At 40.5% G+C, this 13896-nt stretch overlaps 1 protein-coding gene across 1 annotated transcript in view; it reads left to right on the top strand.

Annotated features, from left to right (window-relative positions):
- Nucleotides 1-13896, top strand: part of LOC126475452 (RAB11-binding protein RELCH homolog) — a 120633-nt gene that overhangs the window by 61174 nt on the left and 45563 nt on the right. The window contains exons 14-16 of the mRNA XM_050103326.1: nt 2345-2473; nt 2660-2955; nt 11294-11357. Of these exons, the coding sequence (XP_049959283.1) occupies nt 2345-2473; nt 2660-2955; nt 11294-11357 (489 nt within the window). The remainder of the gene's footprint in view (nt 1-2344; nt 2474-2659; nt 2956-11293; nt 11358-13896) is intronic.

Raw genomic sequence — 13896 nt, 5'->3', positions numbered from 1 at the left:
GCTACCTTTTGGTTTGTTATTTGGCTTTAAGTAATACCGAATACGTAAATAATTTGGCAAACAGATACTGCTGTAGGATGGATTCACACTAACAAATTAGATTACAGATACTAACAAGGGAAACTCCCGTCAGATTTGGTGGTAAGAGGGCTCGATGGGGAGCCCGTCAAAACCTGAACACACATTAAGCATGGAAACTGGAAGAAGCAAAATAGAAACTGAATGATCCAAGAACAAGAACTGCAATATAGAGCAAGCCTTCTCATCTCACAGATTTAAGTGTTTGTATGAATGTGAATGTGGTCACTCCCAAGGAAATGATGAAAACATGATAGCTTGCCACATAAGCCGCAACAAATCAACACAATAGTTTCACAATCACGTGGTTTCTCTGTGCTCTGTCGAAACGTGTTTTTGAAATTGCATTCTATTTTGGAAGCTTTGACTCTTGAATTCCTTTGTTGTAACATAGTTCACACCTGTTTTTTTTTGTGAGATATCTATGTGGTATCTCACCTGCTCTCAATATGCACCACATTTACATGCGACAGTAACGTCATCTTACCACATGACTCATATTCTGTAACCAGTGTATAGTATGACAACTGCCAAGACTACAGAAAGAGAACAAACATTTCAATGACAAGATGGACAATTCATAATGCTGGAAAAAATAAAATGAAAGTAAATGGCGCAAGAGAGTTTTGAACATGGCTTGCCCGCTTCACAGCCAAACACTGTCACCACTTAACTACAATGCCGTTTCTGTTTCAGGCTGCTCTTCATTTCACCTCTTGTCCTGGGACTGTTCACAGTTTCTACTTTGCTTTTTTTTTCTCTTCCTGTTTTCATACTTGAGCTGTGTTCAGTTTTTTGACGGGCTACCCACTGGTCCATCTTACCATTAAATCCGATTGCAGTGTGATGGAGAGTTTCTCTTGTAAGGGAGTAAAGATTACCAGGAAGCATATTAATTCTGCTGATAGAGAAATTATTTTTTTAAGCCTGATGTGATGATATGTCACACCATATGGCTTGAACAGATAGTGAAATTATTGTATGTTCTATAAAATTGGCTGTGGCTATATGATGATACCAGAACTTAATAATACTTATAAGAATTTTGAAACAGGTCAACACACACACACACACACACACACACACACACACACACACACTCTCTCTCTCTCTCTCTCTCTCTCTCTCTCTCTCTCTCTCTCTCTCTCTCTCTCTGTGTGTGTGTGTGTGTGTGTGTGTGTGTGTGTGTGTGTGTGTGTGTGTGTGTGTGTGTGTGTGTGTGTGGGGGGGGGGGGGGGGGGGGGAGGGGGGGGGGCGCACTGTCTCTGGGCACTACGACCTGACTATCCTTTCCATATTATTGTTGTTATTCCATACTGGACTTCCAGTGTCTGATTTTTTTGTTTAGATAGAAACAACATATAGGTGGCTGAAGTCTCTGTAAACTTCAATCACATCCTTTTACCAACATACAGTCCCATTAATGACATTCTTTTATCAAATTACAGATGTATAGAAAGCTTTAGTCAAGATTTTATTTTGTTGTAGTTTTATTTGGTTCTGTTAAGTCACATTCTGTACAAAATATGTACTGTAATGTAGGACAAATCAAAGAATACATCTCTGCCTGTTAATTTTTTTGTCATGCTTTTCAAGTACAGAAGTCCCATTAACTGTGTTGTTCATCATACTATGTTTTTGCCCCTACTTTCTCCATTCACCTTATAGTGTGCTCCTGCAACTTTTCTTGAATCATATTTCTTCTTTGTTAGGTCTCAGGAGTTTGGAAGACATGAAGACTGCTTATACATTAATAATGCAGACTCTTCTGTTGGTGATGAATAACATGATTTTTTTAAATGACATGTTTGCCATTGACTGTATTATTTATTACAATTTCCACAACTGCAGTTTCAAACTTTGGTCATTATTAAAGTGGTATAGTGTTAAAAGACGACTGTTGCCAACATTAATAAAGTGATTCAAATTGATGTGAGCCTCTGTAGATTATGTCAACATTTGTCATATAATCATTGGTATTCATGCATTGTGCACTGATGTGATGAAAGGTTGAAATTGCACTTTTGAAAATTGGAATGAATAAGATAATCAGTGGCAAACATGTCAGTTAAAAATGTCAGCAGGACTGTAATCTCAAAACAAATACAATTGTGTAGTGATTTTGATGTGGAAATTGACATTTGTTATGAAAAGAGACCTGAAAAAATCATTGTTGCAGACATGCAGCATTTATTTTTTGTAACTTTCAAGAAAATTTGTTAATTTGAATTAATTTAAATTAATGTTTATAATTGTATTATTTTAGGTTAAACCATGCTTCATTGAACGTGTACAGAATATAGAAGTATCATTAACCGATATTAGGAATGGAAATATGTATCCACCATTAGCAATTGTACCTGTTTATATTGTTGGAGTATTAGCTCCTTTGAAGGTAAGTTACTCTGAAACTCCTTTTGTAATGAATGCTATGCAGTATTATATTGTTTTCACTGCTTTCTTAGCTATTGTGTAGAAATTATCGTCAAATGCCATTTAGAATTTCATAGTTTCAGATAAACTGAGTTCTCTCTCATCACTGTTGAATGATCTACAATCTCATTCTGTTAAAAATGTTCAGGATGAAGATCTGGCAAAAGTGCTGCAGCGGTTTGTATGTGCCCTGCCAACATGTGGAGCTCCCTTAACATGTCTGGAAATGAGTGTGCATCTGCTATGCGTGGGTGTCGGTGGAGATGGGGGTCACTGCCGTGATGATGTTCTGGGAGCTCTATGGGAGGCAGTTGTACACCCTAGAGCTGCAGTAAGACGTGCAGCTGCTGCACTGTTTGCAGTAACTGTGCCAGCCATTGGCGAGAAGCTGGTGGCTGCACGTGTTGTGCCAGCCCTTGTGACGCTGGGAAATGACCAAGATTTGTAAGTCGGTGGACTGACATTGCTTTGCAATTCTGTACAAAAGTTTTGCTAATTTATTGTAAAATATTGCCACCACAATTTTATAGTGTGAGATAGTGATGTAGGGCTTGTAAATCTTGTACATTGTGATTGTTGTTGTTGTTGTTGTTGTTGTTGTGGTCTTCAGTCCTGAGACTGGTTTGATGCAGCTCTCCATGCTACTCTGTCCTGTGCAAGCTTTTTCATCTCCCAGTACCTACTGCAACCTACATCCTTCTGAATCTGCTTAGTGTATTCATCTCTTGGTCTCCCTCTACGATTTTTACCCTCCACGCTGCCCTCCAATACTAAATTGGTGATCCCTTGATGCCTCAGAACATGTCCTACCAACCGATCCCTTCTTCTGGTCAAGTTGTGCCACAAACTTCTCTTCTCCCCAATCCTATTCAATACTTCCTCATTAGTTACATGATCTACCCATCTAATCTTCAGCATTCTTCTGTAGCACCACATTTCGAAAGCTTCTATTCTCTTCTTGTCCAAACTATTTATCGTCCATGTTTCACTTCCATACATGGCTACACTCCATACGAATACTTTCAGAAATGACTTCCTGACACTTAAATCAATACTGGATGTTAACAAATTTCTCTTCTTCAGAAACGCTTTCCTTGCCATTGCCAGTCTACATTTGATATCCTCTCTACTTCGACCATCATCAGTTATTTTGCTCCCCAAATAGCAAAACTCCTTTACTACTTTAAGTGCCTCATTTCCTAATCTAATTCCCTCAGCATCACCCAACTTAATTAGTCTACATTCCAGTATCCTTGTTTTGCTTTTGTTGATGTTCATCATATATCCTCCTTTCAAGACACTGTCCATTCCTTCTGGGCGCTAATGACCATAGAAGTTTTGCGCCCTAAAACCACAAACAAAAAAAAAAAAAAAAAAAAAAAAAAAAAAAAAAAAAAAAAAAAAAAAAAAAAAAAAAAAAAAAAAAAAACTGTCCATTCCATTCAACTGCTCTTCCAAGTCCTTTGCTGTCTCTGACAGAATTACAATGTCATCGGCGAACCTCAAAGTTTTTATTTCTTCTCCATGAATTTTAATACCTACTCCGAATTTTTCTTTTGTTTCCTTTACTGCTTGCTCAATATACAGATTGAACAACATCGGGGAGAGGCTACAACCCTGTCTTACTCCCTTCCCAACCACTGCTTCCCTTTCATGTCCCTCGACTCTTATAACTGCCATCTGGTTTCTGTACAAATTGTAAATAGCCTTTCGCTCCCTGTATTTTACCCCTGCCACCTTTAGAATTTGAAAGAGAGTATTCCAGTCAACATTGTCAAAAGCTTTCTCTAAGTCTACAAATGCTAGAAACGTAGGTTTGCCTTTCCTTAATCTTTCTTCTAAGATAAGTCGTAAGGTCAGTATTGCCTCACGTGTTCCAGTGTTTCTACGGAATCCAAACTGATCTTCCCCGAGGTTGGCTTCTACTAGTTTTTCCATTCGTCTGTAAAGAATTCGTGTTAGTATTTTGCAGCTGTGACTTATTAAGCTGATAGTTCGGTAATTTTCACATCTGTCAACACCTGCTTTCTTTGGGATTGGAATTATTATATTCTTCTTGAAGTCTGAGGGTATTTCACCTGTTTCATACATCTTGCTCACCAGATGGTAGAGTTTTGTCAGGACTGGCTCTCCCACGGCCGTCAGTAGTTCCAATGGAATATTGTCTACTCCGGGGGCCTTGTTTCGACTCAGGTCTTTCAGTGCTCTGTCAAACTCTTCACGCAGTATTGTATCTCCCATTTCATCTTCATCTACATCCTCTTCCATTTCCATAATATTGTCCTCAAGTACATCGCCCTTGTATAGACCCTCTATATACTCCTTCCACCTTTCTGCTTTCCCTTCTTTGCTTAGAACTGGGTTTCCATCTGAGCTCTTGATATTCATACAAGTCGTTCTCTTATCTCCAAAGGTCTCTTTAATTTTCCTGTAGGCGGTATCTATCTTACCCCTAGTGAGATAGGCCTCTACATCCTTACATTTGTCCTCTAGCCATCCCTGCTTAGCCATTTTGCACTTCCTGTCGATCTCATTTTTGAGACGTTTGTATTCCTTTTTGCCTGTTTCACTTACTGCATTTTTATATTTTCTCCTTTCATCAATTAAATTCAATATTTCTTCTGTTACCCAAGGATTTCTACTAGCCCTCGTCTTTTTACCTACTTTATCCTCTGCTGCCTTCACTACTTCATCCCTCAAAGCTACCCATTCTTCTTCTACTGTATGTATTTCCCCCATTCCTGTTAATTGCTCCCTTATGCTCTCCCTGAATCTCTGTACAACCTCTGGTTCTTTTAGTTTATCCAGGTCCCATCTCCTTAAATTCCCACCTTTTTGCAGTTTCTTCAGTTTTAATCTACAGTTCATAACCAATAGATTGTGGTCAGAGTCCACATCTGCCCCTGGAAATGTCTTACAATTTAAAACCTGGTTCCTAAATCTCTGTCTTACCATTATATAATCTATCTGATACCTTTTAGTATCTCCAGGGTTCTTCCATGTATACAACCTTCTTTCATGATTCTTAAACCAAGTGTTAGTTATGATTATGTTGTGCTCTGTGCAAAATTCTACCAGGCGGCTTCCTCTTTCATTTCTGTCCCCCAATCCATATTCACCTACTATGTTTCCTTCTCTCCCTTTTCCTACACTCGAATTCCAGTCACCCATGACTATTAAATTTTCGTCTCCCTTCACAATCTGAATAATTTCTTTTATTTCATCATACATTTCTTCAATTTCTTCGTCATCTGCAGAGTAGTTGGCATATAAACTTGTACTACTGTAGTACGTGTGGGCTTCGTATCTATCTTGGCCACAATAATGCGTTCACTATGCTGTTTGTAGTAGCTTACCCGCATTCCTATTTTCCTATTCATTATTAAACCTACTCCTGCATTCCCCCTATTTGATTTTGTGTTTATAACCCTGTAGTCACCTGACCAGAAGTCTTGTTCCTCCTGCCACCGAACTTCACTAATTCCCACTATATCTAACTTCAACCTATCCATTTCCCTTTTTAAATTTTCTAACCTACCTGCCCGATTACGGGATCTGACATTCCACGCTCCGATCCGTAGAACGCCAGTTTTCTTTCTCCTGATAACGACATCCTCTTGAGTAGTCCCCGCCCGGAGATCCGAATGGGGGACTATTTTACCTCCGGAATATTTTACCCAAGAGGACGCCATCATCATGTAATCATACAGTAAAGCTGCATGCCCTCGGGAAAAATTACGGCTGTAGTTTCCCCTTGCTTTCAGCCGTTCGCAGTACCAGCACAGCAAGGCCGTTTTGGTTATTGTTACAAGGCCAGATCAGTCAATCATCCAGACTGTTGCCCTTGCAACTACTGAAAAGGCTGCTGCCCCTCTTCAGGAACCACACGTTTGTCTGGCCTCTCAACAGATACCCCTCCGTTGTGGTTGCACCTACGGTATGGCTATCTGTATCGCTGAGGCACGCAAGCCTCCCCACCAACGGCAAGGTCCATGGTTCATGGGGGGGGGACATTGTGATTGAAAGGCCTTTTCTACCACTTTGTTGATTTGATATTTTGCCTACATCATGAGCACCCGCATAATAAAACAGTATGTAAAGTGCCTCTAGAGTAATCCACTGATCTCACAAAGCATATGTGTGAACTGTATCACAGTTACTGAATATTTGATGATGGATACCACAAGGTAATTTTAAAAATGTGTGTTCATCTTTCTGCTTTAAATTTTGTTAACAGAGCTTACTGAAGACGAAGACTGAGTTAATTATTTCAAGTCTTAAATATGGAAAAACTTCATAAACAGATAACGAGATCTACTCACCACGTAACGGGCACACCGAATCACATACAGGCATGATGGAAAAAAAATCTAACTGTTTAAGCTTTCAGATAGAGTCCTTTTTCTGAAGTAGAAAACATATACACATTCACACAAGTACAACCCACACACACACAGGGCCACTGTCTCTTGGGCACTGGGGTTTGGCTGTGACTTCGTCTGATGTGAGCAGTAATTTGCTGTGTTGGGTTTTAGGGGGGAAGGAGGCAGCATGGGGCAGGGAGGGGAGGGGGGAGATAACAGGCAAGGATGGGGGGAGGTGCTGTGCTGCCTGTGGCAGTGAGGAAGGTAGGATAGGGCTGCTAGGTACAGTCTCGGGATGCTGTGCTTGGGAAAGGGGATGAAGTGGGGAGGAGAATGAGGGGAAGGAGAGGAGGAGGAAAGACGAGTAAGTGCATCGGCAGGATAGGAGGCGTGCGTAGTGCTGGAGCGGGAACAGGGGAAGGGGATAGATAGGTGAAGGACAAGAACCACCGAAGGTTGAGATAAGGGAATACATGAATGAGGGGTATGTTGTAGGGAGAGTTACCATCTGTGCATTTCAGAAAAAGCTGGTGTTGGTGGAGGGTGTGAACCAGTTACTGAAGTGAAGTGTATCATGTTGGACATGTTCAGCAACTGGGTAGTCCAGCTATCTCTTGGCCACAGTTTGGCGATGGTTATTCATCTAGACAGACAGCTTGTTAGTCTTGATGCCCATGAAGTAAGCGACACCATATCTGCTGCTTAGTTGTTAGATCACTTGGGTGCTTTTGCAGGTGGCTCTGCCTGTGATGGATTAGAAGATGCCTGTGACAGGACTGGTGCAGATGGTAATGTGAGGATGTATGCAACAGGTCTTGCATCTAGATATCTTGAGGGATATGGGTCTTGAGGCAATGTGGTGGGAGAAACGATGAAGTAGGCATGGACAAGGATATTGCATAGATTCGGTGGATGGTGGAATACTGCTGTGGAAGGGGTGAGGATGATTTTCCTTATTTCGGGGCACAATGCAAGTTAATCAAAACTTTGGTAGAGAATGTGATTCCCTTGCTCTGGTCCTGGATGCTACTATGTCAGGAGCGGAGTACACCTTTCTACCCAGAAAGTGGTTATGTGGGAGGTGTTAGGTGACTGGAGAGACAAGGCATGGGAGATCTGTTTGGGGACACGACAGGGAGGATAATTTTGGTCTGTGAAGGCCTCTGTGAGACCCTTTGCATGTTTGGAGATGGACTGCTCATCACTATGGATGCAACAACGATAGGTGGCTAAGCTGTGTGGGAGGGAGTTCTTGATGTGGAATTGGAGGAGGTATCATCGATGGTACAGAAGTAGCATTCTTGAGGTGGAGCTCATCATCAATGAAGGTGGCTTATTGGGTTGAGGATTACCAGGTGAAATGGGACAAAAGCTATGGATGTTCTGGAGGAATGTGGATAGAGTGCGTCTCTCCAGTCACCACCTCCCTCCAACATACCCATTTTCCAGCCATAAAGGAGCACTCTTCCTGTGACTCAGTACCCACCCAGTCCTTTGCGTGGCTCATATCCCTGCAATAGACCTAGCTGCAAGACCTGTCTCATACATCGTTCAACTACCACTTACTCCAGTTCTTCCGCAGGCATCGAACCCAGTGGTTGGCAAGTCGTGGCTTGCGAGCCACAGGCAGCTCTTTGATCCCTTGAGTGTGGCTCTTCCACAAAATAGACAGTGCAAATGAACCTTCGTGGTCCATAGACAGCAGTTGGTTTTTGAGCTGAGTGAGTCTATTTTGAAAAAGTGGCATTAAACAGGGGTGTAGATGACTGCTTGTGACAGTATCTACAAAAGTGTGAGTCGATTGGAGTGGGGGGAGGGAGGGGGACGGATTGTGCATGTGAGATTTTTAGTGTGGCAAAAATGACAGAAAATGAAGTAGAATGAGATTTTCACTCTGCAGTAGAGTGTGCGCTGATATGAAACTTCCTGGCAGATTAAAACTGTGTGCCCGACCGAGACTCGAACTCGGAACCTTTGCCTTTCACGGGCAAGTGATCTATCATCTGAGCTACCGAAGCACGACTCATGTCCGGTACTCACAGCTTTACTTCTGCCAGTATCTCGTCTCCTACCTTCCAAACTTTACAGAAGCTCTTCTGCGAACCTTGCAGAACTAGCACTCCTGAAAGAAAGGATATTGCGGAGACATGGCTTAGCCACAGCCTGGGGGATGTTTCCAGAATGAGATTTTCACTCTGCAGTGGAGTGTGCGCTGATATGAAACTTCCTGGCAGATTAAAACTTTGTGCCCGACCGAGACTCGAACTCGGGACCTTTGCCTTTCGCGGGCAAGTGCTCTACCATCTGAGCTACCGAAGCACGACTGTGAGTACCGGGCGTGAGTTGTGCTTCAGTAGCTCAGATGGTAGAGCACTTGCCCACGTAAGGCAAAGGTCCTGAGTTGGAGTCTTGGTTGGGCACACAGTTTTAATCAGAAAATGAAGTAGTTGGGGTATCTATTCCATTGCAATGTGTGAAACAGTTTCTCATGATGTGTGGGAAAAAGCGTTCAATTTGGTGAAAGAAGAAGAAATTTATGTTTTAATGAACTAACAAACAGTTTGAAAGAAATTTAATATTAATTCTCAGTCGGAAGTACGTGAAACAGATGATCTAAATGACAAAGAAATATAAGCTTGTGCAGTTACATATAGTATTTTTCCTAGATATGACTGGATTTCTTATTTCCATTTTTACATACTTAGGTGATTTGTCGTTATCTTTAGGCAAGAGCTCTGAAACAAAGATAGAGTTTGCTGTTCTTTCCTTTTACTCATGCGAACTGTCACTTTCAAGCATAAAGTTTTCAAGAGTAAACTGAGAAGTTGTCTTATTACTGAGAACCTGATTTACCCAAAGGAGATGCAAAATTATTGTTCATCTTACTTTTTGGTAGCCCAGTCATTGTCATGACTTAATTTCTATCAATATAGAATACTGTTTTTATGTACTATAATAGGTTTTGTTCAGCCTGTCTCAGTTTTAACTAAGACTTACAACTATAAATACAGTTTATTAAGTTAATGTTAGGGAGCATTGTGGAATGAAAGAAGATGTAGTGTTGATTATTAAAAAGCTATTTTGAGATGGTTTGGACATAGAGACAGTATGAAGGAAAGGAGAGAGAGACGAAACAAGTATATAAGAAGAGAGTTGATGCAACAGTTCAAAGGGGTTGACCTGAGCCAATGTACTGTATTCATATTGAAGATGTTTTTAGCAAAGGCCAGCTAATAAATGCCTTAATTAAGTAAAAAATTATCTAACTACCCACATAGCTTAATTTTTTTTTTTTTAAATTGTCCCTCTAAAGGTATTTAAATCTTTGGGCTGTTGATAGTTGGCTTTTCTGCCAAATGAGTTTGCCGACCATTGTTCTACCCCATCAAAGACAGGGCCACCTGTGAGAGCAGACATGTGATCTACCAACTAATCTGCAACCAATGTGGTGCTTTCTATGTGGCATTATATCTAATGTCCTGCCTGTCCACATGAGTGGTCACTGCCAAACTGTGGCCAACTGGTGGCTTGACCACCCATTTACTGAAAATGTTTCCCAACACAGTGTGCTTCACTTCAGTGACGGCTTCAGAGCTTGTGCCATCTGGAGTCTTCCTATCAACACTAACTTTTCTGAATGTTTGGGCGGGACCTGTGCCTGCAACATATGCTTCTATCCTTTCTTCTGATAACCTCTGGGCCTCACCTTTCATTAGCTTGTGTAATCCACCTACCTATCCCTTTTCCTACTCCCACTCCAGCACTACGCATTCCTTCTATCCCCTCCCCCCTCCTTCCCCCCTCCAGGAAAGCCTCCCAAGGCTGCACCTAGCAGCCCTGGCCTGTCCCCACCACATCCCTGCAGCTCTCACAGACAACATGTTTCTGAGTGAGATGATGAAGTAGGGTATGAAAACAAGCAAATTTTTCTTCGTCAGCATTCAATATTTAAACAAAAAGAAAGTTAAAGGAATTATTAAGAAAACTATAACGTGTGACTCAACATTCTTTGTTTAACCTTTCATTAGCTAGATGTTCAGCTGCCAGTGTAGTACTGAGCTGTACTGTTCAAAAATGAGATGTGCATTGTACTTTTAATACTTGTAACACGTTGTTATTTTATGGTAGAGAGGGACTGTTGTTGAAAATTAAACATGAGACAAATTTGATTCTTGCATGCATTTTAAACTGCTTACAATTGGTTTACCATGCCACAGTGTCACTATGATTTGCTGCAAGCCACATTGAAACTCTTCTTTGAAGAAATGCTTGGTCTCCTTAAAAAAGTCAGCAGATTCCTTTCTTGTAATGTTTTTCTTTCTAGATGTCATGTTCAGTTACATCATAGTACCAAATTTTTGTGGATTATAACATATTCAAGAAAATTCATTGTAATTCATCTGTAAATCTATTTTTAGGGGAGTCAGGACTGCTACTATTCCGGCTTGTGGAAAAGTTATAACCAGTATAGCAATTAAGGAGGTAAGTCCGTACTATAAGAAGTAATAAAAGTGTATTATGTTCTTAAAAGCTGAAGTCCCTTCCATAGCCCTTTAGAGAAAACTGGCCAAGCAGTCAGCACCACATGCTATCACATTTATATGTAATTCAGATGTATGTTGCCAGATGATAAACGTATTAAAAAAAAAATACATTTCGATTGAGCATAACTTCTTTGGTTTATCGTAGAAATATTTGTGGGCACTGTAGAAATTCAATTTACATTAATAAATTTGTTAAAATAGACCATAACCTGTTTGTACCTCTGAGTACTTAAGTGTTCACCTGAGTGTCACCATTACTTAATGCTCAGCATTATTTGCGGGATCCCAGGTAACCAAAGCAAACAAGACTTGCCATTGAATTTTCATGTAGGTAGGGAGAGAGCAGCATGAGAATTTCTGAGTGCGTTAAAAATGCTAATACACAGTAAGCAAAATAAAACTGTCACCAAAGCTCACCTACAAATAAAACCTACAGAAAGTGAACACAGTAAAAATATCACCATTTGGAGAAAACCTGATACAATGTTGAAGATGATTTATTCATTTTTTTTTTTTGGGGGGGGGGGGGGGGATGGCACAGAGAAGTGTGAATGTGTTAATAAATTATCAATATAATTTTGTTTGTTACTGCACCAGTCCAAAGGGAATATAAATGAAAATTGGAAAACAATTTTCAAGTGTACAAATAAGAGCATAACTATAGAAAAAATTGCATCAAAACCCACACATGCTAGAAGAACTTTTCACTGGAGTTGTAGGCGAAGAGAGAGAATTTGATTTAAGACTAATGGACACATGTTTGCATACTTTTCAAGAGTTAAAATCATGTGTACTGATGACATAAAGTAGTTTCTTGCTACCCTAAGCACTATAGTCCCCTTATTGACTTTCAGTTTTGTTAATGTTCTACATAACATTGTAAATAGTCAGCGAAAATAACAGTATTTCCTTCTCATCCCATCCAGTGAGTCTCCCCTGACCTGGGTTTCTGGGTGACTTTTCTGAACTTTCCCATTTCCTAAACCTCACCAATAATTTTCCTTCACCTCTCTTCCTTCCCTTTCAACCCTTCTGTCGGAGGAAGGAGCCACTGGCTCCGAAAGCTCGCAAATTTAAATACCTTAATATGTGCAGTCTCCTGCTACCGCTTGGTGAGTTGACTTTTTATCCATCCAGTTACATTGTACTGAAAATAGTCGGTAGAGCTAGGAGGAGAGAGCAGTCACATGCAGCAACATCCATAGTATATACTTTGTACACAGGATTTACCATTCTTCCTTAAGGAAGTGAAAGTGTGTGTGTATTTGTCTGTGTTGAGTGGCAGTTGTGTACATTATCATATACTCTATATAATAGAAGGAAACATTCCACGTGGGAAAAATTATATATAAAAACAAAGATGAGGTGACTTACCGAACAAAAGCGCTGGCAGGTCGATAGACACACAAACAAACACAAACATACACACAAAATTCAAGCTTTCGCAACAAACTGTTGCCTCATCAGGAAAGAGGGAAGGAGAGGGGAAGACGAAAGGAAGTGGGTTTTAACCCTTTTAGTGCCAAATACGATCTGATCGTGATCCAGATTTTCGGCGAAAAATGCCAGTAACGATCTGATCGTGATGTCTTTCTCATTCGCTAGGAAATACTAACAACTTTGCCTTCAAGCGCGGAAAAAATGAATGAGAAAGGCATCACGATCAGATCGTTACTGGCATTTTTCGCCGAAAATCTGGATCACGATCAGATCGTATTTGGCACTAAAAGGGTTAAGGGAGAGGGTAAGGAGTCATTCCAATCCCGGGAGCGGAAAGACTTACCTTAGGGGGAAAAAAGGACAGGTATACACTCGCACACACGCACATATCCATCCACACATACAGACACAAGCAGACATATTTAAATATGTCTGCTTGTGTCTGTATGTGTGGATGGATATGTGCGTGTGTGCGAGTGTATACCTGTCCTTTTTTCCCCCTAAGGTAAGTCTTTCCGCTCCCGGGATTGGAATGACTCCTTACCCTCTCCCTTAAAACCCACTTCCTTTCGTCTTCCCCTCTCCTTCCCTCTTTCCTGATGAGGCAACAGTTTGTTGCGAAAGCTTGAATTTTGTGTGTATGTTTGTGTTTGTTTGTGTGTCTATCGACCTGCCAGCGCTTTTGTTCGGTAAGTCACCTCATCTTTGTTTTTATATATTATTATATACTCTCTCGCTCCCCCCCCCCCCCCCCGTTTGTGTTTGTTTGTGTGTGTGTGTGTGTGTGTGTGTGTGTGTGTGTAAGAGCACACTTTAGAGTTGTTTTTTTTTTTTTTTTTTTTTTTTTTTTTTTTTTTTTTTTTTTTTTTTTTTTTTTTAAATAATGCCTCCAGTTCTGGCTAAAAGAACCAGAGCTATATTTTATTTCTCTTGTTTTTTTATTTTGTGTGTTTTCATTTTATAAGTTTATGCCACTTAAAACATCCCAGTTGATATTTGGAGCTCTTGCTGTTGTCTACTTATTGTTACTCAATTAG

The sequence above is a fragment of the Schistocerca serialis genome, chromosome 4 (assembly GCF_023864345.2).
Source record: "Schistocerca serialis cubense isolate TAMUIC-IGC-003099 chromosome 4, iqSchSeri2.2, whole genome shotgun sequence".
NCBI classification, from domain to species: domain Eukaryota; kingdom Metazoa; phylum Arthropoda; class Insecta; order Orthoptera; family Acrididae; genus Schistocerca; species Schistocerca serialis.
This window is presented reverse-complemented; position numbering and strand designations above follow the sequence as displayed.